We start from the raw sequence: 19108 nt of genomic DNA on the forward strand, positions 1-19108 counted from the left end.
TCTGGAGTCTAACTTCTTGAGTTCTTTGTAATATTGGATAATAGCCCTTTATCTTATGTAGGATTTGCTAAAGATCTTTTCCCAATCTGTTGGTTGCCTTTTCATCTTATTGACAGTGTCCTTTGCCTTACAAAAGTTTGGCAATTTTATGAGGTTCCATTTGTCAATTCTTGATCTTAATAGTACAAGCTATTGGTGTTCTGTTCAGGAATTTTTCCCCTGTGCCCATATCTTCAAAGCTCTTCCCCACTTTCTCCTCTATTAGCTTCACTGTCTCTGGTTTTATATGGAGTTCCTTGATCCATTTAGACTTGAGCTATGCACAGGAGATAAGAATGGATTGATTGGCCTTGTTCTACATGCTAACTGCCAGTTGAGCCAGCACCATTTGTTGAAAATGCTGTCTTTTTTTCACTGCATGGTTTTAGCTCCTTTGTCAAAGATCCTATGTCAAAGTGACCATAGGTGTGGGGGTTCATTTCTGGGTCTTCAATTCTAAGCCATTGATCTACTTGTCTGTCACTGTAACAATACCATGTAGTTTTTATCAAAATTGCTCTGTAGTACAGCTTGAGGTCAGGGATTGTGCTTTTACCAGAGGCTCTTTTATTGTTGAAAATAGTTTTCACTATCCTGAGTTTTTGGGTTATTCCAAATGAGTTTGAGAATTGCTCTTTCTAACTCTATGAAGAATTGAGTTGGAATTTTGATGGGGATTGCATTGAATCTGTAGATTGCTTTTGGGAAGATGGCCATTTTTACTATATTAATCCTGCCAATCCATGAGCATGGGAGATCTTTCCATCTTTTGAAGTCTTCTTTGATTTCTTTCTTCAGAGACTTGAAGTTCTTATCATACAGATCTTTCACTTCCTTAGTTAGAGTCACACCAAGGTATTTTATATTATTTGTAACTATTGTGAAGGGTGTCGTTTCCCTAATTTCTTTCTCAACCTGTTTATCCTTTGTGTAGAGAAAGGCTACTGATTTGTTTGAGCTAATTTTATATCCAGCTACTTTGCTGAAGTTGTTTATCAGGTTTAGGAGTTCTCTGGTGGAATTTTTCAGATCACTTATGTATACTATCCTATCATCTGCAAATAGTGATATTTTGACTTCTTCCTTTCCAAGTTGTATCCCTTTGATCTCCTTTTGTTGTCTAATTGCTCTGGCTAAGACTTCAAGTACTATATTGACTAGGTAGGGAGAGAGTAGGCAGTCTTGTCTAGTCCCTGATTTTAGTAGGATCCCTTCAAATGTCTCTCCATTTAGTTTGATGTTGGCTACTGATTTGCTGTATATTTCTTTTACTGTGTTTAGGTATGGGCCTTGAATTCCTGATCTTTCTGAGACTTTTATCATGAAGGGGTGTTGGATTTTGTCAAATGCTTTCTCAGCATTTAATGAGATGATCATATAGTTTTTTTTGTCTTTGAGTTTGTTTATATAGTGATTACATTGATGGGTTTCCATATACCATCTCTGCATCCCTGGGATGAAGCCTACTTGATCATGATGGATGATTGTTTTACTGTGTTCGTGTATTCGGATTGCAAGAATTTTATTAAGTATTTTTACATTGAGATTCATAAGGGGAATTGGTCTGAAGTCTGCTTTCTTTGTTGGGTCTTTGTGTGGTTTAGGTATCAGAGTAATTGTGGCTTTATAGAACAAATTGGGTTGAGTACCCTCTGTTTCTATTTTGTGGAATAGTTTGAGGAGGGTTGGAATTAGGTCTTCTTTGAAGGTCTGATAGAACTCTACACTAAACCCATCAGGTCCTGGGCTTCTTTTCTTTGGTTGGGAGACTATTAATGACTGTTTCTTTTTCTTTAGGGGATATGGGACTGTTTAGATAGTTAATCTGATCCTGATTTAAATTTGGTACCTGGTATCTGTCTAGAAAATTGTCCATTTCATCCTGGTTTTCCAGTTTTGTCAAGTATATGTAGTAGGATCTGATAATATTTTTTGATTTCCTCAGTTTCTGTTGTTGTGTCCTGCTTTTCATTTCTGAATATGTTAATACTGTCTCTGTGCCTTCTAGTTAGTTTGGCAAAGGGTTTATCTATTTTGTTGATTTTCTCAAAGAACCAGCTCCTGGTTTGGTTGCTTCTTTGTATAGTTCTTTTTCTTTCCACTTGCTTGATTTCAGCCCTGAGTTTGATTATTTCTTGCTGTCTGCTCCTCTTGGGCGTATTTGCTTCTTTTTGTTCTAGAGCTTCCAGGTGTGCTGTCAAGATGCTAGTGTATGCTCTCTCCAGTTTGTTTTTGGAGGCATGCAGAGCTATGAGTTTTCCTCTTAGTACTGCTTTCATTATGTCCCATAAGTTTGGCTATGTAGTGACCTCATTTTCATTAAACTCTAAAAGGGCTTTTTAATTTTTTCTTTATTTCTTCCTTGACCAAGTTATCATTTAATAGAGTGTTGTTCAGCTTCCATATGTATATCTAGTGGGAAGGCATACAAATTAGCATAGCACGCTTCCTGATGGTATTTTCATGCATAACTTCATTCCAGTTGCTTCCTTCACCCCATACCCACTCCTCTGCCCCGTCTTACTACCCCATCTCCTTCCTTCTACCTGTCTACCCCAACTGTTCTTCTGTAAACTTTCATGTCATGTGGTAAATCTTTTCTTTCCCAAGTACACTCTATATGTAGGCACTTCTATATTTAAAAAATATGCCTTTTCTTACCAGTTGTACAGTACACCTCTATGTGTTTCTGTCTTTCTGTCTTTCTGTCTTTCTGTCTCTCTCTCTCTCTCTCTCTCTCTCTCTCTCTCTCTCTCTCTCTCCCTCTCTCTCTCTCTCTCTCTCTCTTTCTCTCTCTCTCTCACACACACACACACACACACACACACACTTTTACAATGTGGCTGGTGAGATAGTTGAGTGAATAAAAGCACTTTCCATGTGAGCCTGACAAGCTGAGTCCAATCCCCGGATTCTGTGATGTAAAGAGAGTCCCACCTCTGACTCCGCCATGTGCATGCCACTCGTGTGCTGGCACTCACTCACTCACATACATACTCATCATGAGCTAAATGTAAAACAGGCCTTTTATATCCTACATATACTTTGCTGTTGATTTACTATTATATCTAAAAGTCTACCTTTTAATACTATAATGTCTCAATGTGTATGGGAGTTTCTAACAAACATTTTCTAAAAAGGACCAGATAAACAAAATAATCGCTTTGTGGACATAAAGCCTCTGGCAAGGCTATTCAGTTCTACCTTTTTAGTAAGATGACAGTCACAGATATACGTAGGTGAATGGATATGACTATATAATTATTTGGGTTAGATAATTTGTATTTAATGTAGCTACCAATATCATTGGGTTTTAGCTCTACCAGCTTGCAATTTATAAATATATATAGTAAACTACATATTATCCTATGTGGTTTCTACCCATTGTGTATTACTTTCATATTTTTAAAGACTATTCAAGAGTTTCATATTTCATTTACTATCTACTAGTAGTTAATTGTATGTTTAGATAATTATTAGCTTTGCTGTACTGTTCTAGTCGTGATAGCATAGGGGTTTATAAAATGCCTAGTTAATTTATCATATTACATTTTCAAATTATCATGCCATCTTGTTTGTAATGCAAAACACTTAAAATAGTTTACTTTTATTGTCTCTTATATGTCCATGTGCTATTTTAAAGTATACACATTTCTATATGTAATTAGCCCTACAATGTGGTGTCAATATTTTTATTTCACAATTGCTGAGCTGACAATGTCACTTTTTTTTGGTATTCCCAGCACCCCCCCAAAAAAATCCTTTTAAATTTTTAAATAAGAAATAAAATATTCACTCATATATTTGCCATTACCTGATATACTTCCTTTCTCTGTATGATCTGAATTTCTACTTAACCTTGTGTATTGATTTCTTCACAACTTCTTCACATATATTTATAGTCCTTAAAAATTTTTTGTTTGAGAAAGTTTCAAGACTTTTTTTGAGATTATTTATTTATTTTTTTAGATATTTTCTTTATTTACATTTCAGATGTTATCCCGAAAGTTCCCTATACCCTCCCCCCGCCCTGCTCCCCTATCCACCCACTCCCACTTCTTGGCCCTGGCGTTCCACTGTACTGAGGCATATAAAGTTTGCAAGACCAAGAGCCTCTCTTCCCAATGATGGCCGAGTAGGCCATCTTCTGCTACAAATGCAGCTAGAGCCACACTCTCTGGGAGTACTGGGTAGTTCATATTGTTGTTCCACCTATAGGGTTGCAGACCTCTTCAGCTCCTAGGGTACTTTCTCTAGCTCCTCCATTGGGGGCCCTGTGATCCATCCTATAGACTGTGAGCATCCACTTCTGTGTTTTCCAGGCACTGGCATAGCTCACTTGAGACAGCTGTATCATGGTCCTTTCAGCAAAATCTTGTTTGTGCTTTATTATGATTATTAAATTTTCTTTGTTGGAATGCAAATACTTCTTTTTTATTTTCTTTGTTTCTTATTTAAAACAATTTTTAAATTTCAATATATTTTGATCATACTCTTCCCCTCAAGTCCTTCCAGCTCCTTCTCCCCTATCCACCCAACTTTTAAGTTCTTTCTCAAAAAACAAATGAAAACCAAGTACAACAAACTTCCCCAAAATCAAGAAGACAAAATAAAGCCACACCCCAAAAGAAAAAAACAAAAACAACATCAAATCAAAGCGCGCACACACACTCACATGCAAAACAAACAAACAAAAAACCCTGTAGAGCCCCATTATAAGTTGGTCCGTTACTTCTGAACACAACACTCCAGGCATATCCTGAAGTGGTTGATATACCCAGTATCATTTACTGAAGAAAACTGATTTCATTTTTCCTTGAGCAGGTATAAATGACAGTTCAATTGTTCATCTTAACTTTAGTTTGTTTGTTTTGTCTTACCACATTGTAACAAAGGTTCAGATGTCCTTACAAAACCTAATTCTGAATTATTTTTTAATAAGACAGAAATGGATTGGGGATATAGACCAGTAATCAAGCACTTGTCTAATATATGTAAGCCATTGGGCTCAAGAGAGAGAAAGAGACAGAAAAGGAGGTTGTGACAGAAAGGGGCAGAGGCAGAGAGAGAATACTATAGGAATCAATGCTTGAAAATGAGGATTGTAAAATACAAAAAAAAAAAAAAATCAAAACCAAATAGTGCTTAAATCTAGTTGAAACTGAGCAGGTCCAGTGCACCTGTAGAATGGGCCTAAAGCACCTGGAAGTGGATTGGGAGTGGGAGTCAAACCTGGATTATCTCAGGAGACCCTATTTTAGAGGAGAGGAGGGGAGGGGAGAGGGGCAGGGAGGGAGAAGGGAAGGGGAGGGAGGGGAGGTTGAGTGAGAGTAGAGAAAAGGAACGGAGGAAAGTTGGGAGAGGGCTGAGTAGAGTCTTATTGAAGAGTCTAGTAGCCACGAAGGAAGGTGGATGAATCTTTTCAGCTATCTGAAGGCAAGAACATGCCGACACATGTGCTAAGGGCTGGGAGGACAATAATGTTCTAGAAACGTATATACCACGGTCCATTCAGTCCCTTTGTGCTGATTCTTCAGAGAAGCTGATAGATTTATCAGTAGTTAATTTATGAGTTCTGTAGAGAGGCTCTGTTGTCTGTGTGCCAGGATCACAAGTCTTCCCACACCATGGCCGCTTAGTCACTCTTTTGATATTTAGAAAGGAAAGTCTGCCCCTCACTTCTACCCTCCTGCGAAGTGGGTTTTTAAATATTTTAATGCCTTGCGTCCCCTCCCCTGTAAATGTGTCTTTTGTTTCCACCAATGATTTTTATGAATTCTTAGGCAATTACCCTCAACATTCATATGAAAGATTATTAATGTTCTTTAGTTCACATTTAGTTTCATTATTATTAATTGTGTTCTTTGACAATTGCATACATATAATTCATTATTACCCTCTTTCCTCTACATACTCCCATCCCTGTCAAACTCCCCATTTCCTTTCTCAAATTTATTACTTGTAGTTTTGTTTTATGACCATTTATTTAGTTGAACCAGGATCATCTGTGTGGCTGTTGAACTGAAAGTATCCACCGAAGGCTAATGGGGTCATCAATGGATGTAACCTGAAGGCAGCAAGTCCCTTTTTTCTTGGATCTATCTGCAGCATATAGTTCAGCAGTGTTGGATAGGGACCCCTAAGCCCCTCCCCTTCCTGCCTGACTCATTATTGTACAGAACTAATGTAGACGTCACAGCTGCTGCAAGTTTGTGATTCCAGTTTGTTTTTAAAATGGTCAGCAGATGATATGGTGGCCTATGGTGCTTACCTAGGAGGTTATGGCAGGAGGCTTACAAGTGTAAGTCCAGCCCTAGGTTCATAGAGAGAGCTTGTCTCAGACATATAGCAAGGGTGCCCATAACCTCAGTGGCTGCTCTTTTTTTTGTTCTGCACCCCAGGCTGGCCTTAGACCATAGCTACCCCAAGTTTCTCATGTGCCTGGTGTCATCTTACCCCACCCTGTGGCTCCACAGTCTCTCAGTGTCTGGTCTCCACACTCTTGTTCATGGATGGAGGAAGTAAGGCCCCTGGCTTTCTACCCTCATCCAATCCAGCTATCACCTATTTCCTGCCCTGGGGACCCAGGATTTAGATATTGACCAAGTCCCATTTTTTCTCTGCACTTTTTAATTTAAGAGGGTGGGACCTCAAGTAGAAATCTTCCTGTAATAAAGTCTGTCTCTATTTGAGAGGAATAAAAGCAAACAGGGGAAGGGAGAGACAGAAGGGAGAGGAAGAAAGGAGGGGGAAAATGGCCTAGCATCATTTATTAATAAAATGGGTGTTTATTATAAACTATAATGCATAGTTGATACACGATATATTGATAAATGAAATTTCAAATATTTAGGTGTATTTCTGTTTTCTTTTCTAGCTTTAAAATCTGAAGGGGATGATTACTACATTAATGGTGCCTGGACTATTGACTGGCCTAGGAAATTTGATGTTTCGGGGACAGCTTTTCACTACAAGAGACCGACAGATGAACCAGAATCCTTGGAAGCTCTAGGACCCACCTCTGAGAACCTCATTGTAATGGTAAATATGTCTATGTCATTATGTTTTTACTGTAATTTCCATATTATAGGGTAGAAAGGGGTCAAGTTTAATCAGCTCTCTTTTACAGGTGATGGAATTAAGGGAATAAATGTAAAATGATTTACACAATTTTGTAGAGACTGCAGAGTAAAGGCCATAGGTCTCTTTCAGGATAGAAAAAAAAAGAACACTTTATATAAACTCATTTGATTTAAAGTTGTCTTTAAGCCTTATCAGATAAGCGCATTTGCCACCAAGCCTGACAACCTGAGTTCAATCCCCATGGTCCACACAATAGAAGGAGAGAACTAATTTTGGCAAATTGACCTCTACATCTGTACATGCTCCAAGGCATATGTTCACACACACACACACCAATAAATAAACAAGAATGTAATAATTTTAAAGTTGTGGTGAGTTTATGGTCAGCCTGGACCACAGAGTGAGATTGTCAAGAGCTAAAGTAAATAAGTAAATATTCCAAATTCCCTGAAAAGACTTGCTCTATGGCATTTTTCTCTTCAGAAGAAAAAAAATACATATCTGAATGAAGGCTCATTGTGTTTTAATTATCTTCACCAGTTGTTTTCAATGGCAGGTTCTACTCCAAGAACAGAATTTGGGAATTAGGTACAAGTTCAATGTTCCCATCGTTCGTACTGGCAGTGGAGATAATGAAGTTGGCTTCATGTGGACTTATCAGCCCTGGGCGGAGTGCTCTGCTACTTGTGCTGGAGGTAAGACACCCACTAGGCAGCCCACAGCTGGCAGTGTGGGAGCAAAACCTACTCCGCGCTGTGTTTTGTTTGCTAAAGAAGCTAATTGAAAACATTTTTTGCAGGTTTGCTTCAAGCTGTAATTTAGCAAAAGAAACTTTGCTTAATTATATTACATTCTGTTTCTTTCAACCTCATGTAATTTACACAGATTTGTTGGTAAATACATCTTGGCACAATGAGTATCTCTGCTGGTGCTTCTCCAAGACTATCTTGAAGGTGGGCTGTTTGCTTTTCATGAACACATGTTTGGTAAAGAACATCATGAGTTTTAAGTTAAAAAACCAGCAAGAATCATACATCACAGATGCAACTTGTTGTAATGGGGCATGTGGATGTATGTGTGCTTGTATGTTTGTGTTTGTATGAGTGTGTGTTTCCCACAATCCCATTCAAACTCCCTTCTCCAGCAATCAAAGTTAAGGGGCAATATACTGGGATGCTACATAGTTCCTGTTGTCTGGGTCTCTGGGATAATGGTGTTAGTGACCCCATTATAATCCCCCAGTGAGGTAGACATAGCTGTTAGGCAGTGGTTGGTGATGTGTTGGTTGTCCCATGTGCGTTTTTCATGGGTGCCTTTTCCCCACAATTTACTCTATTCCTAATCCTCCTCCCTCTAGTGGCCACCAATGCAATTCTTTACCTCTGGCTGGGAGAGCAGGACAGTTGGCTTCCTTCAAAGCCAACACCCTTGCTGCTTCATGGACTGGTGAGTAGAAGTGCTGTGAAAGCAGCATCTTCCTTCTCTCTGGAGACTAAGTGCACCACCTCCACCACAGAGCTCTGTTACAGTAGGCAAGGAGCAAACCCCTCCTCATGGCCAAGGAGGCTGAGAGTACCTCACCATTCCAAAACCAAAGCACACATCTAAAATAATAAGAGTCAGAGTGCTGAAATTGAAGTAAATAACACGTTCCCATTCTAAACTGGGCAAAGTATATGCATTCCCTGGACCTTATCCACTGGATCTCTAAACACAAGTATTTGAATAGGAAAAAATACTTTAGAAAAATGATTCCCATATAGCAGAATCCATATTTTAACTCATAAAAATTAAAGTCATTCATTACTATAACTCTAATTATAGTAGTAAGGGCAATACAACGTGAAAAAAATCAAGAAAGAAGATGAATATTGCTCTATTAATATTCACTTATGTGAAATACCATAAAACATGGTTAAGTAGAACTTGTTAGCCATTTTAAAAGTTCTTCTGTTCGCACACATTTCATGTGTGAGATGTCTGATGGCTCATGATATAAAGTTTTCAAAACTATGGTGCATCGTCACTTCTTTTAATAAAATCAATGAATAATACCACTGCAGATTCCCCTTAACTAATTCACTTTTTGTTCCCATAAATGCCATTGCACTTATATCTGATATTTATACATAAATCTTCCTTTGCTAATTAAATCACTTTTTAGTTACTCTATAAATTAATCTTCCCCTTTCTACCTACCAACAAAAAGTCTTCATTAGGATAACATATATTTAAGTTAGGCTCTTAGTAAAGTAGAATAAAGACTTATTAAGGATGAGTCCAAATAACATAAAGTGTAGGCATTTTAACAATGATATCCTAAAGCTGAAGTCAGCTGGCTTTAGGAAAAGAAGCATGGTGGTATCTTCAAGTATGCAACAGAATGCTGAATGAGAGCCCTACTGCCTGTTCTTATTTTGACCAATTGCTATATTTGAGGATGGTTTAGACACAGTCTTGCTGGAGGTCAAGGGCAGATTAAATGAATTCCCAATGTTTTTTCAACCCATGATTCTTTTTGTTCATAGAGCATCTAGACCAATAAAAGTGGAGGCAGCCTGAAAACTTAATTCAAAAGAAAACTGAGATTATTGAAGTAAAAAGTATGAAAGTTTTAAATGAGCTATTCTTTACTATAACACTCATTGAAAAATGGCAATGATTTGTCAGTAAGGAATTAAAAAAAAAAGAGGAAAACTAAAGAAAAACAGGAAGGAAGCAAATCCCCTTGAAGGAGAGGTTTCTTTTCCACAGTGTAAACTGCTTTGATTCTGGAGCTACTGATCTTGTATCTGAGGTGGTTCTGGGAACCCAAACTCTGCCTGAGTGTGAGTGATTATGAGGCTATTGTTTTTGTTGAGAGAGGGAAGTCAGTGGTTGAAAGTTGGCAGATGTGGTGTGCAGAACTGTCATTTGTCTTGGTCATCCAGATGCTATCTGGGGACCAGCTGCCTCAGTTCAGTTAGGGATTCATTTGAAAAGCTGATCTGGGGCCTTCATTTCAGACCTTCTGTAGAGAATCTTTGAGTACGGACTGTGTTTTCACAAGCTCTCCAGATGGTTCTCTGCTCACACAAGATTTTGGATCACTGTTTCTGGCTTTCAGAGCAACTGAAACCTAGCACTGCAGACATATAGACTTCAAGGACTGGTCACTGAAATCTGAATCTTTGAGAGCTCATGTTGCTCCTAGAACAATATCTGAAACATTCTAGGGGAAAAAGCATTTATAGACAGTAAGTGCTTATAAGCACTCATAAAGCCATGAGGCAATAATTTTGACAAATGCCTTATTTTCATTTCCAGTTGATGTGATAAAATACTCTGACAAAAACAGCATAAGAAAGAATCTATTTAATCACAGTTATAAGTTACAGTCCATCCTGACAGTGAAGCCAAAAGTCAACACACAGGAACTTGAAGCAGCTACTCAAATTACATTCACAGTCAAGAGCAGAGCACAAACAATGCATGCATGCATCCAGTGCTCCACTTGCTTTGTTTAATAGCCCTTTCCCAGGGAATGGTGTCACCCACAGTGGGTATGCTTTCCTATTAATCAATACAATCCCCCTCAGACATGCCCACAGGCCAGCCTAGTCTAATCAGTTCTTCACTGAGATTCCCTTTCCAGGTGATACTAGATTGTATCAATTTGACAACTAAAACTAGTGATCAAAAAGTATGTATACATCTTCTTTTCCCACTGTAGGAAATTGGGTGTCCTAGGGTAGATAACATATTATAGATACCAGCTATTGAACTTATTTTTCCTATATGTGCCTCTACTGTTAATTCCAGATATTTTAAATACTTGAAGTGTATATTTGAAAGAAGTAAAGTTCCTTAGGGCTCAGGAATGTTAATCAAAGAAGAGTTCAGAATCATTTACCACAATGGCAAAAAGGACTTAGAAACTAGACTCAGAAACTAGGGATATAAAAATTAAAGTCAGTTATTAATTATGACATTTTACTTTGATCTTCCGAGGGAGGTACTGGGAAGTACTGGGATCCTTGAAGCTCTCAAGAATTTAAATGAAAAAGGCACCAGAAGAACTCTCAAAAAAACCTTGTAGCTGGAGTCTCCTAAGACTCCTTTGTGTTATTGTTCATCAATGTTCTAGACAGACTTTACTGACATCAAGGCCTTTTGAACTGTGAGTCAGGGAACAAGAATGATAGTTTTCTATGATGAGATATTTTAAGATAAGAAATTAAAAACTGTTTTTCTGTAGCTTAGCAGACCTGATGACAAATCTAATATACAGGAAACATTGGCGATGAGTCAGTTACTCTAGTCAGTGATGAAGCACTTCCTTGAGTTGATCAGGAACATTAAGATGCTATGAGGTGTTGTCTTCAGGATTAATGTGACTTCCAGATAAACTAATTATTCTGTGAAAAACTCACTAAATTAAGACTTTCCTTCTTTCATAAACCTTGTTACTTCTTCTAGAATTTGTTTCTTTATGCCTTATCCAAGAGATTATGTACTGTGTAATTTAAATGAGTTCCCAACGTGCTACCATTGAATTAATGATCATAATCATGTGTTAATTAATTAAGGTCAGCTTAATTCTGAAAGTATATTATTTTATGATAAAAATGCAGAACCTGTCTTGAAATAGTAAATCATGCCATATAACATTTGCTCCATGGCTTTTGGTGGTAAAACTAGCAATTACTTTATCCTTACCCACTGGCTTCAGTCATCGCCTGCCTCCTCTTTACCAATATTTGTATGAGTGTGTGTTTCCCACAATCCCATTCAAACTCCCTTCTCCAGCAATCAAAGTTAAGGGGCAATACTTAGGGGCAAAGTTAAGGGACAACTACTAGGAGAGTTTCTTAAAACACACAGTTTAAAACAAACTGTTTCTGACTCAGGAGCACGGGTCTTGATAGTTTAGGAGCCTTGTGTCAGTAACTAGGCTAGATCCAAATGCCTAGTAAAGCCACATGATAATCTTTATTTAATTACAGGTGACTTTGCCATGTGGCTGTTTAATAACAAGTGAAAAATGTATAGTTTATAAAATATATTGTGATACCTGGTATCCTTTAATCATCCTGAACAACCACACTAAATAATCTTTGCTATGATTAACTTTATTACATAAGTAAACTTCAATTTAAATAACTTTTAAATTAGAGATGCAGCTGTAGAGGCTAGTTAGTAATATTTTAACATAGTGTTTCTCTAATAATAATAATTGCTTTCTCTTCACCACTTAGCACCTTTATAGAGTAACTTGCTATATATCCACCCAAGTATCTCCTTCACCATCTTGAGTTTGTTCAAAAACTTTCCCCCAAAATCAGTTCTTAACTTGCCACAGGTTGGAAAGACCAGGACTCTAAATGCTCCTGAGGTCCTGATACTTGGACTCCCTCTGACACTCCATCTTTTATAAATGGTTAGGAGTCTAGTCTGAACATCAATTTTTTAAAGATCCCTGGAAAATTCTAAGGTGCAGTCCATAATTAAAAATTATTGATATGGATTAAAAGTTTTAGCCCTCAGAAAGCTAACATCTCTTATTAATTGGCTACCAGTTAAGTTCAAAGATTGATGAGATTCAGGAGTGAGCATTTGGGGTGGGAAACAGAGACCAACATCATTGAGTGGATTGGGAAAATGGGAAAGTGGCAACCCATGATTCTAATTAGTGTGGCCATTGACTTGGACATGCCATAGGCTGTATATTTGGAGCTCAGTTTGTTTATGTTTTTTATTTACCTGGTGGATCATTTATCACATCTAATTAATACTTTTAAAACTAATTGCAACTGTGCTAAACAGTTTGCGAAGGTTTTCATTGCAATTTCAACTTTCTCTGATACTTACATAACTAAAATGAATAGGAGCAGAGCATCCCAGATCTGAGGACACCACCAGAATTCAGTATTTTAGAGCGTTTTGGAGGTGAGATTTTTCAGGTTAAGAAAGCTCAACCAGTAAACTCTATGCAAATATTGTAACGTCTACATTAATATAAATTGGAAGCACTTCAGGTCTCAAGCAGTTTGAATAAGATTTGCTCAACTTATAAATGGCTGTTATAGTCAACCAACTTGATCTACAAGTTAGAATGTCAGAAGTGTGCAACTCCTGTTATACCTCAGTGTTTATGAAAATTCCTAGCACTTCTTTTGGTAGCTTTAATTTAAAAGGAACCCCTTTTTAGGACAGTACTGTTTCTTAGAGAATGAATCTTGCAGAGAACAGCAATATTCATGATAATTTTCTGTTCTGTCTTGCAATTTTCCACTATTAAACCATCCTTTTACCATCTTCATGACCTACGCAACTTCTCTTACTTAATTTAGCCCTTGCAATTTTATAGGAAAGCCTACCAAGACCACTAATCAAAAGTCTTTAGCATTGTCTTTAACTTTGACCTGTTTTGCTGCCAAGGAATTAATTACTCACTAACAGTGAAAAGAAAAGAGGAATACCTATAATAGTGTGTATTTGTTACTGGTTTACACTTTAAGTGTAAGTGTAACAAGTTCTACCTGTCCTCCATTAGATTACTAAGTGTCCTGATAGTCTGTCCACAGTGGTTTTCCCCCTAGGCTTTCCTTTGTTTCTCTTTGAGATGTGAAAGAATTTCATACCAAAGAACTCATTTTTAATGTTTCTTATAGTGTTCTTTCACTGTTAAACATTACATTGCAGATTAGCAGAAGAAAAATGAGTTAAAGCTGTGCTTAGATTGAGGAAGAGAAAGGAGGCAGAGTCATTGCAGAGAATATGCTTTGTTGTTGTTGTTTAAAGATCAAAGAATATCAGTGAGCTATACCCCAACCCAACAAGCCTATTTTGTGTGTGCATATGTGTGCACATATATGTGTGTGTGTGTGTGTGTGTGAGAGAGAGAGAGAGAGAGAGAGAGAGAGAGAGAAAGAGAGAGAGAGAGAGCGTTGTTTTATGCATTTCTTCTTTCCTGGTAGGGATTTTAAAAATTTTATTGTATGCATCATTGCCTGATTCATCTAGATTTTTATATTTTGGAGCTGCTTTCTACTGTTTGGCCTTTGGAAGTTGGTTCCAACTACTATTTTGGGTTTGCCAAAGACACTATAGGTGCTTATGGGTTGCTACAAAGTAGTATTCCTTTTCATGTTTTCATGTTCCAGCTATGAAATCACAGTAGCACTGGTTCTAGTCAACACAAGCTACTATTAAATTCCTCTGTCTCTCTCAATTCAGTCTAAGGCTGGTGCATGATTAAAACACAAAGTGAAAGGAAGGAAAACCGAAAAGATAAAATATATTTAAAATGGTCTCTGATAGCAAGTCTTTGTGATTTAAGTTTATGGAATATTCTATAATAACTTATAAATAATTTTCAAACTATATTAGTGAGTTTATCATATAGATTGTCTTAGCCTATGAAACATTACATATTTTGTCATCATTTCTGTGGTGATATCATTTGATGCCATATATTTTCTTTACAAGAATGATACAATACAGATATAATGTAAACTTTAATGGTAGTAAGCCCATTCTGAGTGGACATTTTAAACTGTTCATAAGGCAATTAGTCAAAAGATGAAATATTGAGCCACACCTAGTGGTCATGCCTATAGTCTCAGCACTTTAGGAGACCAAAATAGGAAATTAGTGCGTTAAAAGTAGTCTGAGCTACGTAGAGTTTGAGGCTAAGTGGACTTCATTTTAAACTCTCCTTAGAGAAGAAGAAGGAGAGAGAATAGAGGAAAAAGTGAGAGAGAAGCATAATACAGTCTTTAGGCTGGAGATGATACACAACTCAAAGGAGACACTCGCAAGGTACCAGATGAAGCAGAAAAAAATGTCTTATATGTAATTGAGTTAAGTGTCCAATGAATTAATCTTTGCCAAATCTAAAATGTCTAACACATTTAACATCACTAAGAGGTCATTTCATACAAGTGAGTCTTGTAGGGCTTGATTTTGTAAATAACTGACACTATTAGGCATACACTAGAAAGTCAAATAGATAAATGCCAATCTGAAATAGAGGAAAACAAAATCCAACAGGTTGAGGGTTTGTGTTGGTGGTGGCTGTCTCTGCCTCTCTTTCTCTCTCTTTCCATCTGTCTCTCTCATTATCTCAGTCTCTGATGTTGCTGGGATTAAATTAAGGGCTTCATACATACTAGGCAAGTGACCTACCCTGAGCTATATCCACAGCCCTATACTCTAGAATACAAGGAGAACACAGACAGAGCAGGAGAGGGCTTCAAAAATCTGAACTATTGAAATAACGAGAAAGGGCAAAAGTAAACTAGAGCATGTTTAGGCAAGAAACGCTAAATGCCATCTAATTTGATTGTCGCATTTTGCAAAAAGAAATGAAAATTTGTCTTAGGTCCTTCACTGCCTAGAGCTAAGAGCAGTTGGAGGTGAAGGAAAACATAGAAACAAGATATAGTGAGGTGGAAGGGGCATCATACTCAACTGATTATGAGAGTTCTTATATTATGAAGATTCGAAAGTGCAAAATCACCCAGTAATTTAACAAAATGAGAGGAGTGTACAACTAAAAATATCTAGATATAGACTTGAAATAGAATTGAAAATGCAATATTTTACTAGGTAAGCTATGTGATATAATGACCTTTATCCTTTCCACTGCATTTAATGTGCTCTGATTGAGGTCAAGATTTTACCTTTCCACATAATAATTAAATTCATACCTTTAAACCCTGATAGAACTTAATGGGTCAGATTAACTTAGACAATTTTTTTCATGAAAGATGTTACTGTACTGAGTAGTAGAAATCCCTTCTATGTGTGCTGTGATCTCAAATAAATCTATTGTGTATGTGCCCCATCCTCATTTACCTTCAGTAAACACAATTTCTCTAGAAAAAAAAATATTTGTTTTTAGACAGAGGCTCACAATGTGGCCCCAGCTGCTGTATAGACCAGAATGGCCTAGAACTCGAAGAGATCCCCCTGCCTCTACTTCCCAAATCTGGGATTAAAGGCGTGCACCACCATGGCTAACAATGACATGTACACTATTTTTAGAGTAACATTTCCACTTTGATCATTCTGTTTCCTCAGGGCATCCACTGTTGCCTAGGACAGAAGGAAAACACTTGGAAGCAGAGAAAAGCAGCTTTTGACTGACTTTAAAAATGAGCAGTAGGCTCTTCAGAAGAAGGAAGCCATGTGGGTGGAGTTGATTGGTACTCTGGGTGCCAGCTCTTAGATCCAAGGCAGATGGGCTTTGCTGTGCCCTGCAAATGTGTATGTCTGGCCAATAATCACACAACAGAACAGCCAGATTCCAGGTCTTGAAGGCAAAGCAGTTTTGTTTTGTTTTGTTTTTCCTGGCACTTGTCATTCTTTGAATGCTATCTGCGTTGAATATAGGGATTAAATTAATATTACTGGCCATATGCTATGTATGTTGTGGTTATATAATATTGCTTGGTTGCTAACTATTTTAGATACTGTGGCTAAGCAAATTATTGCCTTAGCCACCAGCCACATTTTTAGTGTAAACCCTGAGTATTCCCTTCTCTCCCTCTCCAGAAATCTGTTTCTTGGGGAGAGATGACACATTGTGCTACTCCATTCAATTATTTGGAGATCAGTTAGCCTATCAATCCCAAGTGTACATTTATAGCTCTCTTTCTTTCCCATACTGACTCAATCATGTGTTCTGATATTGTCCACTTAGGACTGAAATGGTCCTTCTTGTAACATTGGGAATCCCTCGATCTTTTTCCTGCCCTTGAGCACTGCTGGGCAGTGTTCATACTTCCTGGGTAACACATGCCACTGTTTCAAGCTCAATATTTAAACACTAACTTCCTTTTTCTACTTTTAAAATGGTGACTGGCATGAGGAGAGCAGTATTAGAAATAAATCTGTAAAGGTATATAATTACCAAAAGCAAGGAGGCCACTGCTCCCTGAGGCTCCCCCTCAGCATTCGCCTGAGCTGTAAAGTTTCCTCACCTGAGACATCCACCACCCTCACGGTGAGAACAATAAACAGTTCCATCCAGTACTTACTTGCCATTCTCTGGATTCCTTGCTCTTTTTCCTGTGTCATATACTATTACAAAATGCCATTAAAACTATTTGCTACTGTGTACTTAGAGCAGTAATTCAAGAGGCATTGTAGAACAGAGGCTTTGGTAGTCAAAAGTAACTTTAAACTGATGGCATATAAGATCTGATAAACTTAAAACTCCAGACCAAAAGCCAGGGGTCCTCTCCTCTCCTCTCCTCTCCTCTCCTCTCCTCTCCTCTCCTCTCCTCTCCTCTCCTCTCCTCTCCTCTCCTCTCCTCTCCTCTCCTCTCTCTCTCTCTCCCCTCCCCTCCCCTCCCCTCCCCTCCCCTCCCCTCCCCTCCCCTCCTCTCTCCTCTCTTCTTTTCTTTTCTTTTTTTTTTCCTTTTTCCTCTCAGTGATGGGAATTAGAGCCAGTGTCTTGCACATGTTAGCCAAATCTGTATTACTGAGCCTCATCTCTCACTGCGCAGCTGCATTTCTAGCCCAGACTTATGTTTACAAATCTAAACTTGAAACCATCATTCATTGTATTTGATCCTTAAATATCAGAAATGAAAGATAGGCAAATTAAGAGGCTTTAAATAGTATATACTCTTTCTAAAAAAGTTTTAAAGTCAATATGTATTATCAAAACAAATAAATTATTTATACTTTCATGTTTTAAGTTAATTATATTTTTGTAACATGGTGGAATTGCATAAATACAGTTTTATGCTAATAACTTTAGGTTTTTAAGAGTAAAATATAGTCAGTATTTCATCAATTAAATTCTCAGATCATCTGCCACTCTCTAGGGGATAGAAACACAGAGACATGAAAATTTTTTTCCATTTGGTGTGCAGTGACTGGTTATATCTTATGCATTTTGCTAATAAACTATGGATTTGAAAGCATACTAATCTTGTGTAAATTTAGATCACAGAGAGGTTTAAAATAAACTTAGCAGTGTTTTGCACACGACTTTAAAATAGTTATATGTACATGAGGCATGATCATATGCAAACATTCTTTTTTCTATATTTTCTTATTAATTTTAATATTAGTCGGACATTCATTAGTACTGATGTATAATACAAGTCATAATTTTTCCAATATATGTTCCATCTCTCAGGATATTTGGGAAGGTTATAAAGTTATCATTGTATAAGTACACAGGCATAGTCAGTTTTGTACAGCTTCTTGGATAACTTGCTGTTTAGCAAATCACAAGCTCTTTCAAAGATTCATGCTTATAAGTATACATTCACATATACCAATAAGCATATCCTGAAGACATGAACAAATTTCTTCTCTAAGCTACATAGTACCACGATATGACTAATAGTAAAAACCTACTTTAAAAGTAAGACAAAGAAAAATTAATCAATACAGTTCATAATAGATGTGAGCAGTCATTCTACTTATTGCAGACTCCTTCATACCAGCTATCATCATTCTTTATAACATAAATGACTATGTGCTCCTTAAATGATAGCTCATCTTCAACTCTTTTTTTTTTCCTTATAAGACCGACATTTCATTGGGGCTGGCATACAGGTTGAGAGGTTCAGTCTATTATCATCAAGGCAGGGGCAAGGCAGCGTCCAGGTATGGCTCAGGAGGAGCTCTACACCATCTGAGGGCTGCTAGCAGAATATTGACTTCCAGGCAGTCAGGAGGAGGTTTTGTTTTTCTTCTTTTTTTTTTTTAGTTGTACATTTTATTTTATTTTTAACATATATAAGAAAATCATAATTAACCAAATACATAGACAAAAATATATATATAAGAATCATATAATCATCTTTTTTTAAAGATTTATTTATTTATTATATGTAAGTACACTGTAGCTGTCCTCAGATACTCCAGAAGAAGGCATCAGATTTTCGTTACGGATGGTTGCGAGCCACCATGTGGGTGCTGGGATTTGAACTCGGGACCTTCGGAAGAGTAGTCGGTGCTCTTAACCTCTGAGCCATCT

The 19108-nt window shown here is 37.4% G+C and overlaps 1 protein-coding gene across 9 annotated transcripts in view; it reads left to right on the top strand.

The window, feature by feature from the left end:
- The window catches only part of Adamts6 (a disintegrin-like and metallopeptidase (reprolysin type) with thrombospondin type 1 motif, 6), a 210178-nt gene that overhangs the window by 150619 nt on the left and 40451 nt on the right, over window positions 1-19108 (top strand). For 7 of the 9 annotated variants that reach the window (XM_006517516.2, XM_030247122.1, XM_011244611.3 and 4 more), the window contains 2 exons: window positions 6917-7080; window positions 7679-7817. In XM_006517516.2, the coding sequence (XP_006517579.1) occupies window positions 6917-7080; window positions 7679-7817 (303 nt within the window). Of the gene's footprint in view, window positions 1-6916; window positions 7081-7678; window positions 7818-8007; window positions 8076-8479; window positions 8569-19108 lie in introns of all 9 variants that reach the window. The other 2 variants (NR_136938.1, XR_003950407.1) reach the window with 2 other exon arrangements.

Source organism: Mus musculus, chromosome 13 (assembly GCF_000001635.26).
Source record: "Mus musculus strain C57BL/6J chromosome 13, GRCm38.p6 C57BL/6J".
Lineage (NCBI taxonomy): Eukaryota > Metazoa > Chordata > Mammalia > Rodentia > Muridae > Mus > Mus musculus.